Source organism: Acanthochromis polyacanthus, chromosome 9 (genome assembly GCF_021347895.1).
Source record: "Acanthochromis polyacanthus isolate Apoly-LR-REF ecotype Palm Island chromosome 9, KAUST_Apoly_ChrSc, whole genome shotgun sequence".
In the NCBI taxonomy this organism is placed as follows: Eukaryota; Metazoa; Chordata; class Actinopteri; family Pomacentridae; genus Acanthochromis; species Acanthochromis polyacanthus.
Genome location: NC_067121.1, coordinates 22,092,112 through 22,115,306, shown reverse-complemented (window position 1 = coordinate 22,115,306; position 23,195 = coordinate 22,092,112). Strand labels below are relative to the sequence as shown.

The 23,195-nt window shown below is 41.1% G+C and overlaps 1 protein-coding gene across 2 annotated transcripts in view; it reads left to right on the top strand.

The window, feature by feature from the left end:
* Positions 1–1,501: 1,501 nt before the first annotated feature.
* sntg1 (syntrophin, gamma 1) overlaps positions 1,502–23,195 on the top strand; it is a 44,141-nt gene continuing 22,447 nt past the window's right edge. The window contains exons 1-11 of one of the 2 annotated variants that reach the window (XM_051952889.1): positions 1,502–2,112; positions 10,627–10,896; positions 11,604–11,653; positions 15,655–15,789; positions 19,158–19,214; positions 19,407–19,464; positions 19,565–19,608; positions 20,012–20,053; positions 20,379–20,481; positions 21,084–21,166; positions 21,481–21,611. In XM_051952889.1, coding sequence (XP_051808849.1) covers positions 11,627–11,653; positions 15,655–15,789; positions 19,158–19,214; positions 19,407–19,464; positions 19,565–19,608; positions 20,012–20,053; positions 20,379–20,481; positions 21,084–21,166; positions 21,481–21,611 — 680 coding nt within the window. In that variant the 5' untranslated portion in view covers positions 1,502–2,112; positions 10,627–10,896; positions 11,604–11,626. Of the gene's footprint in view, positions 2,113–10,565; positions 10,897–11,603; positions 11,654–15,654; positions 15,790–19,157; positions 19,215–19,406; positions 19,465–19,564; positions 19,609–20,011; positions 20,054–20,378; positions 20,482–21,083; positions 21,167–21,480; positions 21,612–23,195 lie in introns of both variants that reach the window. The other variant, XM_051952888.1, reaches the window with a different exon arrangement.

The window sequence follows — 23,195 nt, the reverse complement described above, 5'->3', positions numbered from 1 at the left end:
ACTTAAAAGCTGACTGAGGACATGCGTTTAGATGTACGGCTCCAGCATTTTCTTTTATGATCATGATTTTGCTAACCTCCAATGGGGACTTGATTATCACATTTCTTAAATTCAAAGTCTGCACGCTTTGGAACAATAATTTTTTCCACAATATTGCTGAGGCAGATTTTTTCAGTGACATTGACTAAAGAAACTGGTTCATTTCTGAGGTCGGAGAGATTAAACATGTAATAAGGTCAAACATAGCCCTCCTCTAAGGCCTATAACTACCTAAAGGATGTATGAGAGCAATAATCCAGGTGTGAATTAGCTCTAGCTTGCGATTTGATCACAGTTAAGCCATTACGAGGCACAGGGATGGGAAGCTCCACAGTGGAAGTGTTGCATAGTGGAGTCCAAAGTCACTGAGCACCTTCATTTATTATCTTCAAACCCACCATCCCCCCTGGCATAGATAACCCTGAGAACAGCTGTAGGTAGCAGGAGCAGTGCTGTGCAGTCCACTGCTGCAGGTTTTGACCCTTAATTAACAAGGCTTAGTTAACAGGCCCGATCTATGCTTGGGCCTCAGACTGAAACGTGCTCCTCAGCTAATGAATAATTGCTGCCCGTACAGTGCAGCTCAGGTTTGGTAGGAAACGCAGAACGTCAGAGAAGTCAACTTGCTTCATGTGGGGACGCAGCGGGATCTTTCAGCTGGCATGATGACAGCATGGAAAATGAGGCGCACCTGGTCAGCCTGCGCAGCTGCTCACGAGAGAGCCTCAGGGAGACAGTCCAAATACTACTGACTGACTGAATGCTGCATGTACAGTGTGTGTGTGTGTGTGTGTGTGTGTGTGTGTGTGTGTGTGTGTATGTGTGCTCACTGACAGCACAAATTGAGTCAGGAGTGTCTGACTGTGCAAGACTGAGAAAATCCACCCATGCTTCTTTTTTCCCCCTCCATTAAAATGCCATTCAGCTCAGAAAGTGGTAAGTCACATGCAGACACAGACGGGCCTTTGATGTGGAAATAACTTTGAAGCTTTGGACAAGACATTGAGGGAAATCAGAATTCATTTTCTTCAGTCTTTTCCTGTTTTGTGAGCGGAAAACCTTGGTTTGAATCCATCAGGTTTTTCCAGCATTTTGGAGGACATTCACGCTAGTTGCCAAACCGTAACCTTTTCCCAAACCAAACCAAATCAAGTCTTCCCTTTAACTGAATGACTGCTGTCTCCCTGGATGCAAGTTTCTATGTTTCAGCCCCATCACAGCTGGATGTCTTGGCCCAACCCCAGCCCTAACCTTTACCAAATTCTAATCAGAAGCCAAAAAGAAAAAAACAAACAACTGAAACCTCAAACAAACATTTGGATCCTAAAGCAGAAAGTAAAAAAAAAATAGCACAAAATGCACACAGATAACATCACTCCAAAGGTCTAAACCTCAACTTGGACCTCACAAAGATAGACGTGCAAGCGCTCAACCACACACACGCACAGAGGACCGCAGTGCACGCAAATGTAACTGGTAGAAATAGAGAGAGAGAGAGAGAAAAACCTCTTTGTGAAATGTTAGTGCGTCTTCAGCAGGGGTGTAATATGGGACGGAGCAGCAGGCGTCCATGAAAACAGTCAAAAATAAAAAAAATAAAGAAAAGAAAGTAGGATCATGTAATATTGATGGATCCAGAGTTGAGCGGTTGCCTTGGGTAAGCGAAGACGACTGACGCGCGCCGAACCAGCCGCATGTGATTTCCAGCCTCAGTCATTTTGGCAGCACGATGCGAGAGAGAGACAGACACGGAGCTGTGAAACTGGACCCTCTGCCAGAGATGTCGACGGAGAGGAATCCCTGAAACCACCGCTGCCCAGGAAATATGGACAAATCTGGTTTTGTGTGCGAGTGCGGGCTGTTTTCTGTCGGTTTTTTGCACATTGCTACAGTGTAGTGGACCAGGATGCCGTGTGGGCGATGCTGCCACAAGGGATACATTGTGATTTCGCAGAGATGTTTTAGCAACCGTTGCATAAATTAAAATAAGAAAAAAAACAAAAAACAAACCCTGAGGGATCAGAGTCCGAAGGGATCTAAAAAAGACATCACCACCTGTTACCAGAAAACCAGGTAAGCCTCACAGTCCCCTTTTTCTCGCTTTTGCATTTACAGCACCTCATAATACAGTGCACGACGGATATAGGTAGTTAATTACTACGCCAAACATCCATAAAATAACGCATTAATCCGTGCACAATCTACTTTTTGGAGATGCAATTCGCCTTAATGCTGCGCAACAAGATTTATGTAGCAATCACCGATGTGATCCGATGCATTATACAGCATCCTCTCCAATAATAGTTCCATTTGCGTGATGCGCACAGAGGGACAGTTAACTTATGATGGGCCTCGGGGTGAAACATAGTTATTATAAGATTAACAGGGAATATGTGGCTTTGCAGGAAGCTCTCCATCGCCTCAGTGCAGGTAGTGCACAAGCAGCACCCGCAGTTTCCTCCAGCCAGTGCAGTGGCAGCAGACCCTCTTTTCATCCACACTGCTATTCAGCTGTGTTAAACTACTCTCCTCTCACTGGATGCCAATAATCCACAATGTTCCTACTTTTTGAAAAACACACCATTTCACAGCTCAAATTGCTCGTCGCTCCTGCAGCTCTCTCCATCCTTCACAGCTTCTTCATGAGGAGGGGAAAACAGAAGCATCAGTGCAATGTCCATCTGTGATAAACCTAAGGAGTGTTTCAGCCTGATTCTGCTGCTGCTGCTGCTGCTGATGGCCCACTGTGCTTTTTATCCTCCTAGGAAAGTCCTGAATCTTCAGCAAATGTATCATGTTTCTCTTATAAACTGGTGCTTATAATGCAGCCCTGTTATTTTTTAATCCATCATAGGCTTCAAGGTGACAGACAGTCAGTGCAGCTTGCGTGTAAACCCAGTGTAGGAATCAGAGCTCACCTCACTGGTTTCAGGTTGGTATCTTCAGCATATCAGCCTCTGTGCTCATACAGGCATTCTGAACTGAACAAAGCTGAGTCCATTTGCTGGTCATAGGTCAGGTGCAATCTGTTTGATGTACTGGAGGTCTCACTTCCTACAGAGGGGAAGGCGTTGACATGTCATTGACAATTTTATGCCCCAGCACACGTGTCCCCTCCTCCCCATTTCTGCTTATGTCCTAAATCAAAGAGCAGTTTGGCCAAGTGACAGAGGTACACTGGCAGAAAACCAGGCCTGAGTGAAATGGTGTCACTCACGTCTAGTCAATATGTCAGACAGGCAGAGAGGGAGGGAGAGGGAGAGTCAGGGACAACTTGTTTGAAACCCACACACTGTGTTGCACTCTGGATCTGCTGATAACCGGATAAAAGAGGCTGACATAAAGTTGTGACACAATCAAACCTCTGCACTGCACAACTCAGTTTGTTTCCTCCACCTTTATCAATAATCTGCTGCTTTTTCTCCAGCTGAATCCCATCGGCTCATTTAAAAACGCGGACTAGTTAAACGTCTTGAAATGTACAAGTGGGAAATGGTGTCCTGAGGCGTCGCTGAATGTACACATTTACATCAATTATGTATGTTAACGCATTCATAGCGCTGTTACACTCCTCTAGCATCACTCAGCCGCTCGATGTGTAATCCAGTTGTTCTGAATATTCAGGGGTTACAGTGTCTGCTCTCTAAAGGAAGCATAAGTTCATTTTTCTGTGCCACGTGGCTTTTCTCAGTGACCTATTTTGATCATAAAAATGAGTGCTGTGCTGCAAATGGTGCACAAAAAACTTGACAGCTGTGGCCGAGAAAAAGCAAAAAGTAGCAACGAGGTTAGGGAGAGGGAAAGGTAAGGACCAAAACAGCTTTTTGTGCATTTAAAGGAGGTGTTTTAATATCTCAAAAATAGAGCGGCCCTTTAACGTTTTCCTTGAGCGATTGTTCTATCTAAAGGGCAGCTGGGGAGCCTACAATGTGTCACTGAAAGGCTGGACATCTTCATTACAATCTAGCCTCAGAGCCCAGCAGCACAGAGGAAAATATATCACACCTGATGTTTCTGTGGGGCTTTTACAGCAACTGTTTGGTCAACCATCCATACAAACTGCTCCAGATGTTGAATTCACACAGGAGTAGCCATATGCTTTTATAACAGAGTGATGCATGAGCTGCACAAATAAAAGAAGCTGTAGATATTTCTCTCAGAGGGAGTGCGGAGAAAATATATTCGCGGTCCGAGCCACAAAGTCACTGTCATGCAACAAGAAAACCATTAGTCTGGCTTAGTGAAGACTGATGGCTAATGAAGCGAATGCACACCAAACTCTTCGTGGTGGGGAAGACAGACGACGCACCTCTCATTTATATGCACCTCATATAGCAGCCCATCTGATTTAGAGGCTCGGGACTGAAACGCAGACCAAGGGAAAGCTACACATAGGTGATAGCTGTCCCAAGAAAACCAATAAGAGGTTAGATTATCCACTGTGATTTATGAGACTAACACTCTGCTTAACATACAAGTGGCAAAACCCTCGGAGATAACATCTATACCTCCAGCGGTGGATTTCTGTAGCGGTTGAGCAGCGTTTTCTTTGAGCTTTACAACCCGTGAGTGGCCCAGGCAGGACAATTTTAGGTCACATTTGATTAATGTGGAGAGTGTGCTTGTTCGTTAAGCACTGCTGCCTTGACAGCCCGCTACAGTAGCAGCTCAACCTTGATGGAAGACACTGTTGTACTCTGTAAACTGCATTATTGTGCTTCCATTTAATATTTGCAATTCATTGAGCCCGTGAACGGTAAAATAGCCCCGAGCAGCAATTAGCTCACTTCACAGTTTTTGCTTATGGTGGCAGAACAAGCTGTGCAGCCACCATAGTTTGTGTTACCTTGAACAGCTGTGAAAGTGCAACTAGCAACCAGTCAGCTGACTTTGATGACTGATTCATCGGTTCGTCGTGTTCTTTCATTCAAGCATTTTCTTTTTTTGACTTCTCGATGAGAGGATTTGCTTTTCTCTCTCTTTAATGTTCCAGAAACTTGCTAAAAGGCATTTTGGAGATGTCACTTTGCGCTCAGGGAAATTATGACAGACATTTTTCACTTGTCTGTTATATTTTATTGAATGGGCGATTCATATTTTATGAGGAGCAAAAAAAGCCATTAGTTGCGTCTCTTCATACATGTAGCCCTCTTTTATGTAGTTTCCCAGTGAGTTTGAGGCATTTTGCAGCTGGAAATGACCCTGGAAGGATTGTGCAAATCTTCCATGAATTATAAAAAACTTCCTAAGTTGCTAAATGGGGCTTTAATCTCCAGTAAAATGCTGTGTTCTCAAAGATAACGATCTGTAGAACTTAATTTTCTATCACTAAGATAGTCATTGGTTTCATGTCATGCATTTTGTTGAGTCATGAACAATTTGCCCGGCAATTGAGAGATAATTCTATATTTTCCTTCGTTATATTTAGCCAGCAAGCAGATGTGTCCCTCGACTGTGTAGCATAATTTCAATGTAGCCCAGCCTTCAGCAATATGCTGAGCTTTTTAATCCTTTCATGTACTCAACACGCAGCATGGTGCAATTTCCAGGCTCCAAAGTCCTTCCCTGCATGGCAGTTCAAGCTTCCGAGGTTAAAATACAAACGTGCATGCATAAATATTGAGAATCTACTCACACATATATGGTATATTCAGGAGACTGAATGCTATAATTCATTGTGTTATAATGTGGCTGTGTGTTCATTTGTTGGACCTAATTAAGACCCTCATGTAAGATAACGTGCTTGACTTGCCCAATCTGTTTATCCACAGGCATTAGACCGTAGTATCATATGTAAAAAAATTAAAAAATTAAAAAAATACAATCCAATTAGCAAACCTGTCAGCAGCAAAACTTGCTGCAGGGTCAATTTCTTCCATCGTTTGTTATCTGGCGTGTGTCTGTTTCTGCTGCCTGATACCCAGTGATATAACAGGGAACCAGTTTGTGAAATGATTCGCACTGATTTAAGTTGGCACCCACCTGATATCTGGTGGCTCTCTGCTGCCAAAAAACATACATCATAGTCAGGAAGGTCAGGAGCTCAGTCTATAAACGTGTCCATCACTAATTTACTCCTCTGCCTATCATTCATGAGCATCTGGCATGTAGAGCCCCTCCGGCTGTAATCGGGCGCCTCAGGTAGTGACTTATGAGACAATGAAAGACTTATTTTTTGACATAGGCGTTAAAAAAAAAATTGGAGACATAATGAGATACTCTTTACATCTTGACTGGATGATCGATCTTGAACATAATCTGAAAGAAAAGGGGGAGATGTAGCACCTTTAGCAGCACACAAAACAGACCCTGTTGATGTACTCTGTAAATACACAACTGTTCAAACAGCTGCCTCTTGACACGAGCCTGTTCGCCGCCGGAGTAGCACAGAGGGGTGAGCTTATTAATGTGTCACAAACTGTCGGGTGAAGAGGAAGCAGCGCACAACAGTTTCAACACAATTCCTTTTTATTAAAACCAGCTGCTAAATGATAAACTGACAGACAATGAATCTGCAAACATCCTCTTGGTGCTCAAATATGAACAGTTGCTGCTTTTCTCCCCTATTCTGCTGTAGATTACACATGTTTGGGACAAAACAACAGCACGAGGAAAATTTGATGCACATTGTTTAGAAAGTCACAGTTAATTGAAAAAAATAAAACTCTCTTTCACTTTCACTGATGAACTGGTTGTATAATATTTCAATTTGTATGAACAAAATGCCCAAACTTCACAGTTCTTAACCTCTCAAATGTACTTTTTAGTCCTCTATGGTGGTAAATTGAATATATTTAGGTTTTGGACTGTTGATAGACCAAAGCTAGCAATTTCAACTCTTCACTATTGTCTATTTTTTGGGAAAATTGTCATTTTTGCAGCCCTGAAACCAAGTGAGGAAGAGAGATATTCTTCATTTTTAGAAATTTGACATATTTCATGTTCCAGAGATACAAAATCGAAACAGAACACTGAACCTGGTTTTCAATTACAACTTTCATTTCAATCCAGAGCTATTATCCACCTACCCATGACAAACGAATAAAGCACAAGGCAGCTACAGCTCTCAGTTTGAAGAAACCACTAAGAATAAATGGCTTTATCAAGTAATAGCATGGAGGATGTTGGCTTGTCTTAAAAAGAACAAACCAATACTTTACAAACTCAGCTCTTTCTCCGGACTTTACAGATCTAATCTAACAAATAACTAATAATATCATAGAAATACGAACAAATAGAGGCACCAAAATTCTGTCGGTAGTGATAAATTTTGCTTAAGTTACTCACAATTAGAATTCTTTTATTCTTCTATTTTATCTATCATGATTTAGAAGATAGAGCCTACATACAGAAAGGTGCCGTTTTTAACATCCGAGGAGGCTGGCAGCTCACAACAGAAAATTCATTCTGTTTTCTAACACGAACTGGCAGACCATGTGAAATTTTGTCAGTCCAATGCGTTTGCTGTTGAGTACGACTCTTTTGGGATGCCATAATATTTGAGTAACATAATATCCCCTATCATCGGTTTCCAAATTAAAAAGCGGCACTCTCAGGCGCCATATGTTCCAGGTCGCGGAATAAATGAACATACAGTAAGTGAAACCTATCTCAATTTTCCAGTAGTAAAACTACATTTGCTGGAGCACTCTGCAGACAGCTGCTCCACCTGCATGCACGGACGGCCATTTATCATCCGGTATGGGCCGCAGCTGTCCTCAGGTCTAAGAGATGGAGATGTCACGTTACAATCTCCACATCATCCAGGCAATCTCGCTCTGCTCCTCTCTCTTTGTTTGCTGCCATTGTGTCAAAGACAAGAGCGTTATTTGAAAAACACAGCTTGGCAAATTGGTAGGACTGAAAATATCTGATGGCGTGGTTGTAAAAGGAGTTGCGCTGACTCGACTTAAAAGGCACAAAAGGTTCAGCCTATTTAATCTTTGGATTCTGGCAGGAAAAAGGGAGGCGCTGGCGTCTGACGGGATACACAGGAGGGCACCTGCTAAGACAAAGTGCTCATCTCTGAGCTGCAGACACATATTTCAGCTGACCACGTGAAGACATTCATTTTTAAACGGAGCCCACAAATGATGTCAGGATTTCTCTTGCATCCATTACAGAGAGCTGGCTTGACTCTGACTCAGACAGCGTAGAGGGCAGGTGGAGGCAATCGCTGTGATCCTGTGTTTGAATTCACTGTTCAGAGTCAATGAAGCTCCAAAATAAATCAATGGAACCAAAAGCCATTTCACTTATATACACAGATTGTTATAGATTAAACATGGTGTAGTGAAATATTGATTTTAACTTAAATAGCATTTGAATCATATGTCACAGCTCATCACATTCTTTATTATTCACTTGTGTATATTGATATTAGACAAATATCTAAATATATTGTAATGCATTTTCCAAAATACTCCATTATCATATCATGCTCATGATTACAATTTCATTTCATTGCTTTACTTTAGCAAATTGCTTAAAGCCCTAATTATGGAAACATATTAAAGCTGATTTGGTCTGAATAACAGATCTTAACATAAAAGTCTTTAATCTGTTTATAGATTAGACAAAGAAAAGCCGGGGATATGTTCAAGTTTAAGTGACTGGATGATCAAAATTGGTGCAGACGCATTGCCTTTCCACTGAGTAATCATTTCATTGACTTTTGTTGCAGATCTGTGTTAAATTAGCATAAATACTATAATGCAAATCCGCTATGATATGGCCCGCTGTAAACTGTAAATAATAGCGTTAAATGTACAATTAGAGAGATGGGAGTTTGCAAGCACATCTAACTGAAGTGAATACAGCCTAATACACAGTGTATTTCTTCCCTGCTCGCTGATTTAAACAGACTGGATGGAATAATAGAAGCACCTTACAAATAGATGTAGCAGTTAAACAGTTCGACGGCACCACAAACAACATCCTCTAAAACCCCTGCGAAGTTAGTTATTTATTCAGGACGTCTCACTGAGATAAAGATCTCTTTTACAGAAGAGACCTGAGAGCAAATTACATAAACGCCAAACCTCAACAATGAAAATCATCCACCCAAAGCAACCGTCTCACACACAAACATGCCACACTGAAAACATTTGCAAACAATAGTGGAAATATGAGCTTGTAAAGCTTTGCAGAGTGTCTTCAAGCTGTGTGGCAGCTCATTCCAGTAGCTCAGAACTGGAAACCAGTCCAGCCCAGATCAGGATTTGTATGAGGAGCTTTCAAAGACGACCCCTCTCTCCTGTGAAGGGTTGATTCAGAACCTCTATTTATTTATTTATTTATTTATTGAACAGTAGTTGTATCAGAGGCAGCATTGTTTTCAGCTCGTATTTAAATGATTTCCAATAATAGCCTGGATACTGCATCGGTGTCTTCATGGAAGTTCTCTGCAAACTGGTTTAATTAACTTTCATGCTTTTGCAATAAATGTGAAGGACAGGCAGGTAAACATTTAATCTAGTACTTTCAGACAACCATCATATAAATAATAGGCAGAAAATATGCTAAATGCATGGACAGAGATGATAATCCAGTTATTTCAAGTCAGGAAACAAACATAATAAAATCCACCAAATACGACACATACTTCTAAAAGATAAACCAAGTGAAGAAATGTTAACAGAAGCACCAAATGTTCACTGAAGTGCCTCAGGAAGTGTGTTTCTTTTGAAGTGGATGATATATTTCTTTTACATAAAGGATTATGATGTCATCTGAAGATATCTCAAGTTCTTGGATCAACTCGAACATCATATTTTCTAACAGCCTGGTGTTTTCTGAGGGTCAAAGCTTTTGAGAGTTTTTGCTGCTTAGACTCGGCTTTTCTTCTCTAAAGAAGCTCTGAATCACTTGCTCTTATTCCCTCTCTCTCCTCCCTGGTGCTTAACAAATACATTTTCAAGTTTTACTAAGGTTACTTTTACTGTATAATCAGCAGCCAATGATTTATACATGAACTGTAGCCTGAAATTCATACTCTGTAGGATTTAGAAAAAATCCTGTGGAACAATGATCATAGAAGCAACACTGCGGCTCAACAAAAAGGTGGCAATGAGCCAGCAACGCATACTAACGAGGAGGGTTTCTCAAGGATGTGCTATTGGAACTTAATAAACGACTTTAAAGAGCCATTTGTGCTCAGCATACAAAAATCCAAGAAAATGTAAGAATATGAGTTAATTGTGTATTGGGACATGAATCCACAGGTTTCTATGAGTGAGGTATTGGAGAGGAAGCTCAATCATAGGGGGGAAGAGGATCCGCACAATCTGGGGTTTGTGTTTGAATCTCCTTTTTTTTTTGCAACAGGTGCTTATTTTGGAGATAAAGCTGTGAATTGCTCCCGATTCAGCGTCCCACATACATCCAGCAGCTACACTGAAAACACTCTTGTCTGTATTGCTGGCAGCTGTAGATTACATCTTTTCATTTGTACTTACAAGCATGTAATCACCAATATTCAGCTCTGTTTCAAGACTCACATTCAGTCCTTTTTTTGTTTGTTTTAGCCCTCGAGTGGTTTTAGCTTCAGAATGACACCTTAGCCACGTCCTCCTCCTGTTCCTGCAGCACGGCCACCGAACACGGACCTCCGGCAAAGAAACCGCGCTACAGGACAGCTCCATTCTGCTCCATTCTGCTCTCCAGCTCCAGATCCACCGGGAATAATCCTGCAACTCCTACAGCCAGCCTGGAGAAGTGACAGCACTGCACTCCCACCGCCCAACTCCTGACAGCCATGATTCGGGGAGGCCCTCTGCTGCGGCTCAGATCAGGGATCAGCTCGCCGCTCGATGGCTAGACCTCACCGTCCTAAGAGCTGGGGGCCTTTCTGCTGAGGTAAGTGTGCGACTCTTCTTGCACCACAGGTTCTATAATTCAAGTGTGAGCCATTTTTGTTCTGTACTCATTTTGTCAAGTCAAGTGGCAGTCATGTCTGATTAAAACTGAGTGGAACTGGTTTATGTAAATGAGGCTTTCACACAGCATTCCTGGAGACTACTTGTGTATCTGCCTGAACGGAACAAGTCGGATGATTTATAAAGTAGGTGGTGTTTACTGGTGGGGCCCTCTGCTTTATTTTTTAACTGCAGTACCTCTGCGGATGTGATACTTTCATTGCAGGATTCTCCTATGTGGCCCAATTTTCTGCTCTCTCTGACAAGGCAGCAGACATGTGAACGCTTCATTTCTAGAAGCAGTGGATTCAATACTCAAACATTTATTAGGATACCTGGGTTCTCACCTTTGCTAATGAATTATTCATTATGCTTAATGGTCTCCAGTTTTCTCCAGAGATTGTTCAATGAGGATTTTTTTTCACCTTTTTGCACGTAGATAAGTGTAGAAGAGGCAAATTTCAATGACAAATCAATTTCCCTCCATTGTCTAGGTTCTATATGAGCAAGGCAGGGCTATAATGAGAATGGGCGTCTTGCTAACAATGCTGGTTTAAATCGTCCGCGTGCTTTTGCTGCAGCGAGTTGGTCATGTCATTAAGCATTTGTCTCCACGCTCTAACTCAGTCTTGTTTTTTTCCATTGCAGTATCCCTCACTGCATAGTAGCACATGGATTTCAAGACTTCAAATGAAGAGGTTGGTTGGATTTAATCAATGTAACAATTGACCGTGATTATAGAAAGTGCCTGAGCTTTTTCAACCGGTGGAGAACAGCACGAAGCATCGCAGTATATCTGAAAGCCTGTGGCTAGAACTGCACTGTAGCACATACAGTAAATCTAGACCTTGTATATATGCTCTCTCACCGGCCTCTCTTCCCCCTTCAGTGCATTCATTGTACAAATGACTGAATCAACAAGTACATCTATACAACCACACTCTTCCTGATGATAACTTGTCTTTTAGTTGTCACCTTATGATCCTGAGCAGACAGAGAAGATGGCGATGGTACGGCTGACTCATTCGCTGAGTTTCCTGCTTTATTCATCACCGACAAACTGTCCTAAAATATGTGACCTTGCCATGAAACATACTCTGAAACACTGCCAGTGAGCAACCTTCCTTGAGCTTGTTTTCATTCTGTCTTCTGTCCTTCAGCCTGATTTTACTTTCATTTCTTGAGATGACATGACTGCTTCACAGTCCTAACTGCTGCGACGCACAACTAAACCATGTGCAACTTTAAACATACACAGTATTTCAAAAGAGCAAAGAACTGAAAGGTTTCAGTTCAGCCTGTATAAGCGTCTGAGCCCCTAGCTGTTTCTGGGTGTTTTTTGCTCCTGTCACATTTTTACTGGTCCAACTCTCCCAGGTGTACAGTAGATTGTGGGTATAAGCCTGCCTTTGGTCGCACATTTCACACCGCTTTCTCCAATCCCCTTCACTGAGGGAAACAACAACAACAACCTCTGGGCAGCAACCTACCAATCTGACAATTTCATGTTTTGAGAAGGATTTGGATCATGCTATAAGGCAGCCCTGCTAGCCTTTATTGGTGAATTAGCCACCTTAATCACAGTTTCCCTGCATGAAAGTGTTCCTTTACAACACTTCTCTCGTCACTATTTTGAGGGAATACTAAGGCGGCATCCTTCGCTCGGCTTCACCAAAGACAGTTGTAATTGGTTTTGAAGAAATACAAACAAGCCGTCCATCCATCCATTATCTATACACTGCTTTCTCCTCTTTAGGCTCACAGGGGGCTGAAGTCTATCCCAGCTGACTTAGGGTGAAGGCAGGGGACACCTGGACAGGTCACCAGTCTATCACAGGGCTACACAGAGAGACAAACATTCATACCTACGGACAATTTAAAGTTAGCATTTCGATAAGAAGCTTTATTGTCATGGCAAGGATACAATGAAATTAATTTCAGCATGTTTCTGAACTGTGGGAGGAAGGCAGAGTACCCAGAGAAAACCCACACATGTACAGGGAGAACATGCAAACTTCATACAGAAACATCCCAGGAAGGTCAGGACGCGAACCAGGGATCTTCTAGCTGCAAGGCGAAAGTGCTAACCACCAATCCACTGTGCATCTGTATTTACTAAAGAGTAAAGAGAACTCAAATAACTTCTAACATATTTGTAATGAGGGGCTGCACAGTGCGTAGTGGTTAGCACTTTCGCCTTGCAGCAAGAAGATCCCCGGTTCAAATCTCGGCCTGGGCCTGGGATCTTTCTGCATGGAGTTTGCATGTTCTCCCTGTGCATGCGTGGGATTTCTCCGGGTACTCCGGCTTCCTCCCACAGTCCAAAAATATGCTGAGCGGAACTGGTTACTCTAAATTGCCAGTAGGTGTGAATGTGAGACTGATTGTCTGTCTATAAATGTAGCCCTGCGACAGACTGGCGACCTGTCCATGGTGTCCTCTGCCTTCGCCCGAGTCAGCTGAGATAGGCTCCAGCACCCCCGCGACCCTAGTGAGGATAAAGCGGTGTATAGAGAATGGATAGATGGATGGAAATTTGCAATGAGACAAATTACACTACTGTTCAAACGTTCGGGGTCACCCAGACAATTTCATGTTTTCTATGAAGGTCACACTTTTATTCATGTGCTAACATAATCACACAAGGGTTTTCTAATCATTAATTAGCCTTTCAGCACCATAAGCTAACACAATGTAGCATTAGAACACAGGAGTGATGGTTGCTGGAAATGTTCCTCTGTACCCCTATGGAGATATTCTATTAAAAAATCTGCTGTTTTTAGCTAGAATAGTCATTTACCACATGTCCAGAATGTAGTTCTGATTGATTTAATGTTTTCTTCATTGAAAAAAAAAACGCTTTTCTTTGAAAAAGGAGGACATTTCTAAGTGACCCCAAACTTTTAAATGATAGTATCTACATATAAAAAAGTAAAGTAAGTTCAATTAGTTCGACTATTTCTTTACAGTAACTGAAAAAAACCTGAAATGAACATGTACATAATTTTTTCTAAGTGTCCATGATTGCTACCAATACTGTAAAAATTGGGGCTCCACTTAAGTTTTACTACTTACATTTTAAATTTTCCCATGCACAGCCAGCGGTTCAGGCAAAAAGTCCCTACATTTTGTTCAGGTGACTGTAGTTGAGTTGAGTTGCTACTTCTTAGTTGCACTGAAAATCTCAGAGTTTTCTGCAAAGGGTTTATTTTCAGTGATTTTTTTTTAGTTAAGACATGAAAAAGCAAAGTGATTTGGATGAAACATAATTCTTAAGCCCAGATTTCATTAATTTTCCAAACAGAACCAGAAGTCACACATGATTAGCTCAGTGAGTGTTGAGAAGTTGAAAATTGCCTAAGTTTTTTTCCGTTCACTTTTTCCCCTTCTTTACAGTTTCTGGCTCTGATAAATGGTGTAATTTCGACAAAATTTTTAGAGGATAACACGCATTTTAATCTCATCGGTGCATTTTGAGGGTCAAAGGGGTAAGGGCCCTCCACTGCTCCCCTAATTAATAGCTCTTGGTTGGAATAAGATGTCCTTGCATGTCTAATGCAGTCTGCAGAGTAAATAGTCATGTTCACGCTATCAGATTGGAGATGATGATGCAGATAATAATGGTGGGGAGTTTGGAGGGGAGGAGTAACCGTGAAACATGAAATAGGATAAGAGATAAGGCTAATTAAGTACAATGCAAGTGCTGCGGCGGGTCAGACAAAGCTCTGTCACCTGAGACGCTGACAAATATACAGGAGCTACTGCCCTCGTTTTGCTCCGCTAATGACTCTGCACAGACACACATTACTTCGAATAATGTGAATGAATTTCATTTCTCACGCCGCAGCTGGAGGCAGAGGCTCAGTTCTTTACGTTCCCTTATTACGGCTGAGCGATAATATGCTCTATAAACGGACTTTGATTCAAGTTTAACCTGCAGTTTGGGAGATTCTCTTGTTAAGAATAGCAGCCCTGTAACCGACTGTCTTGTTAACTGATGAGTGGCGTATCCCGGGTGACAGGGATGCTGACACTGGTGGCTTTCTTCTATCAGCAGTCTTGTCAGGTGAAGGTGCTCCTTTTATTTAGACCTTTTTAAGTCAAGGACAGGGCAGGCATCACAATTAGCTTGTGAGGAGGAAGGATACGCAGAATGCAAATTTATGCAGATTAGCATGTTTTAAACGGATCATCGGAAACACGCACGGTCCTCACGCTCGCTCCTACATAGCAGGGAAATTCAAACGTAGATGTGGGTGAGCTTGACTTTAGCCAATTTCACAGCTTCATCGTTTTCATCAACCTTACATTTCGGATAAATTACATGCCATAATTTGATTTTGTCCCAATGTGTATGAATACAAAGCGCAGATGGCACAAAATTTCATCAGGAATCAGAAAAAAAAAGCTGCTTCTTTGAGAGTCTGCGCGCTATTCAAAGCCATAAAATGCTTTCTTACGTTTGTTTCATTCTGCCTAAATGTGCGTTTATTACTCAGAACGCTGAATGTGGTTATTTGTTACAACACTAACGTTAACAAGGGAAATAGTAAAAAAGAAAATAACAGACTTCACCCAAACTGTTTGCTAATTTCCATGTTCATCTTGCGCCGAGTATTCTCAATGACATTTCATTTCATGGCCAGTTAATTTAGTTCTGGAGGGATGATGAATGATTTTTATCTCTGACTGTTCGCAGACAAAGACTGGGATTTATTTGATGCAAGAAGGTAATGAGGAGCCGTTTAATATTCGACTACACTTGGCCAAAGATATTCTGACCATTCAAGAGCAAGATGTCATCTGTGTGTCAGGAGAGCCTTTTTATTCAAGTGTAAGTAACCCAGTCGACATTGTAATTACTGAATGCTATGCTTCACTGACATCACCAACATGTACAGCAGTAATAAAGGTTACAGTACAAAGATACCGAGAACATTAAATGTCTGCATTAGCGGCACATCAGTTAATCTATTACTCATGAATCCAATGCAGTCATTAAATAGGGATTCACCTGCTGGATCCTGGTGTCTTTAGTTTAACATTTAGGTCTCACTTGTCATCACATCTGACAAGTTTTGCTTCACACTAATAAATGCACAGTTTCATATATAGACTAGGCTGAGACCCCAGTCCATGACCTTTCCCTAAAATGGCATTATTCATTCAATAACATCCTACTGGATAAAAAATAAATAAATCTTCAGACAAATGGAGGTTTGTGCCCTCTGAAACATCGTTAATAATCAACGGAAAGGGCAAAGGCATCGGTATGCTAATGTAATTTCAGCGTGTCGTGAACAAGTGCAGAAGTTTTACATTTCAATAAAATGCTTTATTTGGTGTAAGAAATAGTTGATTTCTTGCACTTGTAAACAGTAAATGCCTTGAAAAATGCTGATTACAGACTCTTGTTGGACACATCAACTTTAAAATACGGAGCAACATCTTTATACTCTTCCATCCAAAAAATGTAAAATTGCAAACACTTGAGACAGTTTCAACATCAAAAAGTCTTAACAAACATCCATAAAAAAAAAGTCTCATAAAACCCTTGAAATACAACAGAGAAAAAATATGTCTGGATAAGAGACTTGGAGTTATATCCAAATAATTTCCAGTTTAGTTATGAGACTTGTCTTATTTTGCAGTTCTCTTCCAGTTTTATTTCCATTTTCTTCTGTGAATTTGAAGATACATAGATTTTTTTCTAAGTCACTGTTTGCTGTAATTGTCTCTTCAGGCGCTGTCATTTCTTATTGTGTAATTTATGTCTGGGGAAGGTACAAATGTGTATTTTTTCAGTAAATTACACGTCCTCCCATTCCTGCATCAAACAACTCTTACACTGAAGTTTACCAACAGCTAGTGTTTATAAATGTTAAAAATATGTGTCTTTTAGTTTTTTGAGAAAGAATATGAATAGCGTTGGTGGTTGCAACTAAATGATTTAAAACATCACTTATACGTTATAGCATTTTAGCCTAAGTCATGCTCATAATTTCTATACACACACACACATATATATATACCGGGCTTTGCAAAAGTTCTGTTACACGGTTTCATGATCTTTAGAGACGTTTACATGTTGGAGTGAAAAATTCTATTAAATAAACTGAAAGTTCTACCTTATAGGCAGGTGTCCTTAATACAATTTTTTTCTGCGGTGAAGTTGTATCAAGATGGAAGTCAAAAGAGTTGAGATATCTGCTCTCCTTCATGCTGGCCACAACAAGTCTGACAGAGCCAAGCAGCTGAACATCAGCCGGATGACCGTCCACAGAGTCGCGGAGAGGCTCAAGAATGGTGAAGATCTTTCAGTGATCTTCCAAGAATGGTGAAGACCTGAAAGATCTTCACCATTCTTTAGCCTCTCCGCGACTCTGTGGACGGTCATCCGGCTGATGTTCAGCACAAAGGAGAGCAGATATCTCAACTCTTTTGACTTCCATCTTGATACAACTTCACCGGAGAAAAAAAATTGTATTAAGGACACCTGCCTATAAGGTAGAACTTGGTTTGTTTAATGGAATTTTTCACTCCGACATGTAAACGTCTCTAAAGGTCATGAAACCGAGTGTAACAGAACTTTTGCAAAGCCCGGTACAGTGTGTCGCAGGGGAATTTGTGTCTATCAAAATGACAACACATTGCACAGCTATTTTTTAGTTATTGTTGCTTAGTTTGCCAAATGTTTCTGTCTTTTTTGTCTTCATCACAGTTGCCTTTGTTTGTGGTTTCCTTACATGCAATCCTCTGATCAGTTGTTGGTCTGATATTGTATATCACCCGAGGTCCAAGTATCAAAATATACCATCATAAGTTAGCAATCGACCTTAAATACCTTTCAGTCACTTTAAATACTTAATATACACTTAAGCCCAAAATTATTCGCACCCCTGTCAAATACAAGGAATTTCTTAATCTTTTCAGTTACACATCAGTATTTTACCTCAGGTTTGACGTACTAAATAGGACATGTGGGCAAGTCTGGAACCATGACCAATTATGTTATGTGAAGTAAAACTGTTAAAGGTGTTAAATTAAACAAAAACAAAAATCACCATGTCAGTGATACCAAGACAGATAGCCACAGGATGATCAAACAAACCATTCTGTCTAAGGGTCAGAAAAGGGTGACAGCATGGAAACCCTCCAACTTACAATTTCATTTAGCAGACGCTTTTATGCAAAGTGATGTGTATCTGAGAGTAGATACAAGGTAGGTAGGCCTGGCAGCATTAAGAGCCTTGTCCAAGGTTCCTCACTAGACAACTGCACCCTGACTGGGATTTGAAAAATCAAACTCCCATGCAAAAGTCAGAGGTGCTAGTTACTGAACTATCCAGCAGCTTTGACAATCTTGAAACATTTACAAAAGAGGAATGGTCCAAAATTCCTGCAGATACCTGTAAGAAACTTTTTACTAAAATCGTTTTCAGGCTGTGATTAAAAAAAAGGGGGGTTTGCAATTGATTATTGAGATTTTGGGCAGTGTTATTCGTTGTTTTCACCCTGCTAAAGAAGTTCTTGACGCTTTCTACCTTAAATAAATTGATTACGGCTTCAGACTGTCTCATATGTCCTATTTATATCGAATCTGAGGTGAAATATTAATGTGTAACTGAAAAGAATTAAGACATTTCTTGTATTTGACAGGGGTATGAATAGTTTTGGGCTGAAATATATGTTTTGAATTACATCAATTTCCAAATCAGTGTAGAGTTGGTTCAAAATAAACTGTATTATGTTTTGTAGAAACCAATTTCAAAAGATGATACGGTGTATTTTTTTCCCCATTTCGTATCGATGCTGGATATAAACTGGAAACAGTCAGACTGAGATTACTGACAACATTGAGTAAAGCGAGGTGTACGATATCACAGATGCATGTAAAATCACATTTTCAACGATCAAACTGATGTTAAAAAACACTGAACTTTGTCTGTTCTGCATTACTGTACATGAGATCATAATCTTTACACGAGTCAAACACGTTAGACCAGCAGAAAACAATTCTCTGCAGCACACTGACACTTTTAACTGCACAGCACGTACAAGTAAGAATGTAGAAGTAGTTTCTTTAAGTCATGCAATGCTTAATTTTATCAGCATTTCTCTTAATTTAACTATGTAACCTTTTGGCTAAAGCTCCCCCAGGCCGAGCATCAGTCAGAGCTTATCTCTTGTCTCTAACTGCAGGAGAGGACTGTAACGATCAGGAGGCAGACGATTGGAGGGTTCGGCCTGAGCATCAAGGTAATTTAGATCCCAGCTGATTTGGCCGCTCCTCTCAACTTCTTTAAATTAAGTCTGAACAAGTGTTATTGATCATTTCCTTGTCAAACTGCAACAACAGCGTTGGCTCAGGGATTCGCTACCGCTCTCGCGAGCCGTGTTCTGCATTTGTGATACCTCTGCAATTCAATTCATGTTAATTTGTCTCCTTAGGGTGGAGCAGAGCATAAAATCCCTGTTGTGATTTCAAAAATATCAAAAGAACAAAAAGGTACAGTGTCAGTATTGGAAAAGCTTTGAGACTTCCATTTCACTCCTCTGTTGTGATTCTGTTAAAGTGAATTTGTGATTTATTTTTTGTTTGTTTCCAGCTGAACTCTCTGGGCTGCTCTTTATTGGAGATGGCATCCTTCAGGTAAGATGCCAAATTAATGTCTGCTTACACATCTCATCCTACCTGCATAACAACTCATTTTCTATCTTCAATAATGCATACGCCACATGTCCAGAGAACTGAATAATTCTGTACCCCTTTAGGCAAAGGCGTTTTAGTTGTTGCTCGCCTTTCAGTCAAAAAAAGGAAAAAAAAAAATCTCCCACATCTCCTCTCGGTTGGCTCATGTGATGCTGCGGAAACACTGATGAGCCAAAGACACTCTGTGTTCATGGCAACTGTGGATGTGACTCTTGTTTACAGTTTTCAGCGCAGATGCCATAACAATTACTCTGCTTGCCTCATTAATCATTTGGAAGACGGAGCTGCAGTGATATGGTGCCAGCAATATTATTTAAGGTAACCATGCTATTGTTGTTTCTAGATAAATGGAATAAACGTCAGAAGCTATCGCCACGAGGAAGTGGTAAGCTGTCAACTCGTATCTTATAGTTTCTTACACTGCAACAACTCTTTCAACAGCTTATCTTGTCTCACTTTATGATTTGTATCTTTTTGACAAGTAAAGCCAATTTTTCTCTTTCATTCCTGCTTAAATGCAGCTGTAAGAAATATGTGTGAGCACGGAGGATAAAACTTGCAGTCTGTGTAAATCCCTTATCTTGGATTTCCACTCTTAGCTAAACATTGCCACGCCATGTTTCATCGAGGCAAGCAATCAGCGGAAAACCTCACAGTTTGCAGCTCGTGCAGTTGAAGTATTCCCATGTTGTTTCTGCTTTACCTCCCAGGTCCAGGTTTTGAGAAATGCCGGCGAAGAAGTGACTCTCACGGTTTCCTTCTTAAAGAAGACTCCAGCCTTTTTGAAACTGCCACTGTGTGAGGACTGCACATGTAAGGCGCCGCCGCTCACACACTTCAGCATTAGGTCTAAGTACATAATCAGCATTACTGTCGTGGAAAATAATCAAACAAGGGTATTTTTAGCTGCTGTTATTTTCTGTCTTGAATTGGTTGTCTTGGAAACGCTAAACTGGAGCCACTTTGAGAAACACAAAGAAAAATAAATTCAACTGCTACCTCGTTTTTTTCCTTTTTTGTGTGTGTGTCTTGTCTTGTAAAGCACCAAGTAAAGATGCTGCTTTGTTAAAGAGAGACAAAACGAGAGGAAAGAAACTTCACTAAAGACTAAACTGAGAGAATTGACATCGCTCATTGTGGTGCAATTGATTGCTCCTGCATGGGAAAGCTTCAGCCCGTCATCAGACATGAAAGCATTTATAAAATCCTTTCATATGCGTATGTGGGCCAGGTTGACTGGCCATCCAGCCAGTCAACTGAATACAAATTGGCACAGGATTGGAGCCAACAGTGTAGCAGAACAAAGCAACACACTTTCGCTGATGGCTATGATTCAGTGCAGTTGGAAACCCTGAAATAGATGGAGGTGTTGACGGGCTTATTGGCCTTTTTGTGTTCCTCTGTTGTACTTTCAGGTATTCCCAGTGACCAGAGTAGTGGGACCTCCTCCCCTCTGTGTGATAGCGGCCTGCACTTGAATTATCATCCCAACAACACGGTACTTTCTCATTTGTCTCTTTTTTGACTGACTGATTCTATAACTGTCCTTCTGTAACCATGCAGCATCGTTCCCAGTGCCAGAAAGTTGTTTCCATGCAACTGTCACTGCTCACTGATAACCGTGATGCTCTATCTTTATCTTTTGAGGAGGGGGGTGAAGCCACTTTAATCTGCAGCTTGTGCTCGCTCGGCCTGTCCGCGCATCGGCAACAACAGCAGCAGCAGCACTCGGGCTTTTGACATGTGAGCCGTTTGAGATGTGCAAGGTGGGAAGAGAACAGCTCTTCTAAATTGTGTTTTGCACTTCCACAGGACACGCTGTCCTGCTCATCCTGGCCCACGTCCCCGGGGCTTCGCTGGGAGAAGAGATGGGTGGACCTGCGCCTTATTCCTCTGCTACATTCGCGCCTGTCGCAGTACATCCCTGGCTCTGACGTCTGCAGGTGAGCTGCGGGACTTCATCTTGAAGTGCCAGTGGTGTCACTCGCTTCTCCTCTTAAGGCTCCATAGGATGATAGTGCTGAGATCTCTTGCTTTTTAAATGCTTGGGGATTTTCAGATGAAGCACACTGCCGCGCTCCTTCTATAAATACATACGCTTTCTCTCAGCTGTGTAGAATGTCCCATTAAACACGGGGTGCATTCACTCTTAACCTTTTTTGGTTTCATTAAAATCAACCTGTTTGCTTGGTTTTTAATGGGCTGTTAGGTTTTACAAACTCAGTCTGGTACCAAGCGGACTCTGGTGCTTCGTTTGTGCTCTGAAATGTACGAGCCGCTGTATATTCTGTGATTTTAACATAATTCAAATGTTAATTTACTAAAACATCTCTGCCGTCTATGAACTGTTCAGGAAGTGACTTTAGAATCAATCCGCAAGCACAACCTACTGTACATATTTATTATTTAAAAGCTTTGGTAAGACAGCTGATAAATCAGATAATCAAAAGCAATTTCAATCGCATTCTGTTGTGTTGTGAATCTTCTGTGTGATTTGTCAGTTCATTAAGTCGATTAAAAAGAGCAATCCCACTATAATCGTACCACAATAATACCAGACGCCTCATTTTCGACCTGTGTCTAAATGCTTGTCATTATTCATAACAGCCAGTTGATTTGCAGCCTAATAATGCTCATAATCAGCTGCTGTATGTCTTCATGAGCTCCTTGTGGAACCAGACAATATAAATACACACAGGAGAAGCATTAAAGTGCAGACTGACTGCTTTCTGCCATCTGAATTTGAATTTTCCTGATGATGAACCAAGTAGACCTGTCAGTGAGTTACCTGTCAGCATGTGAGGCTTCATATTTCTTCTCTTGGTGTCTTTATGAAGTCAGTGTGAACAGGAATCTGGACCAGAATTAACCGCAGCGGTGCTTAATGAATAATTTGGCTTACATTAGCCCTGTGCATGTGCCATAGAACTACTGAACAGTGGAGGCTAGATGTAATAAGCCATTAAACTGTCAATAAATGCATTTCCATTTTTGCTTCCCTGTAGATGATAGAAACAGTAATCTTGCGGATTGGACATTAATGGAGCGCAGTTGTGGTTTGGCCTGTTTTAGCTTGTTAGCTGAAAATTGCATAAGGCCAACATAAGTTTGTAGATTCATTTGCCATATTAGTGGCTTGACTTTCAGTTTATATTCAAACAAATTGAAGCTCAACTTGCCCTTTCGACTCAGAGAGGCCAGGATTAACATCAATCTGTTTTATTGAAGTATTTTTGGCTATGACATTGCCAGAACAGTGTGTTCCAACATAAGTGCGTATGATAAACTGTCAACAAAAAGGAACAGCGACTTGGTTCAGGTTCATGCATTTGTGTCTTTGGAGCAAACAAATGTATGCTGACAGTTTATGATTTTTAGCTTCAGTTAGGTTTTTTCTTAGTTTTCAGTTTCATTGGTTTCTTTCTTTTTTTTTTTTTGCCTTGCTGATGTAACCAAGTCCTGTCTCCAGCTCCATGCAGACGTGAAAGTGGGTTTAATCTAAAACGAAGCATTCAGCAGTCGGTTCT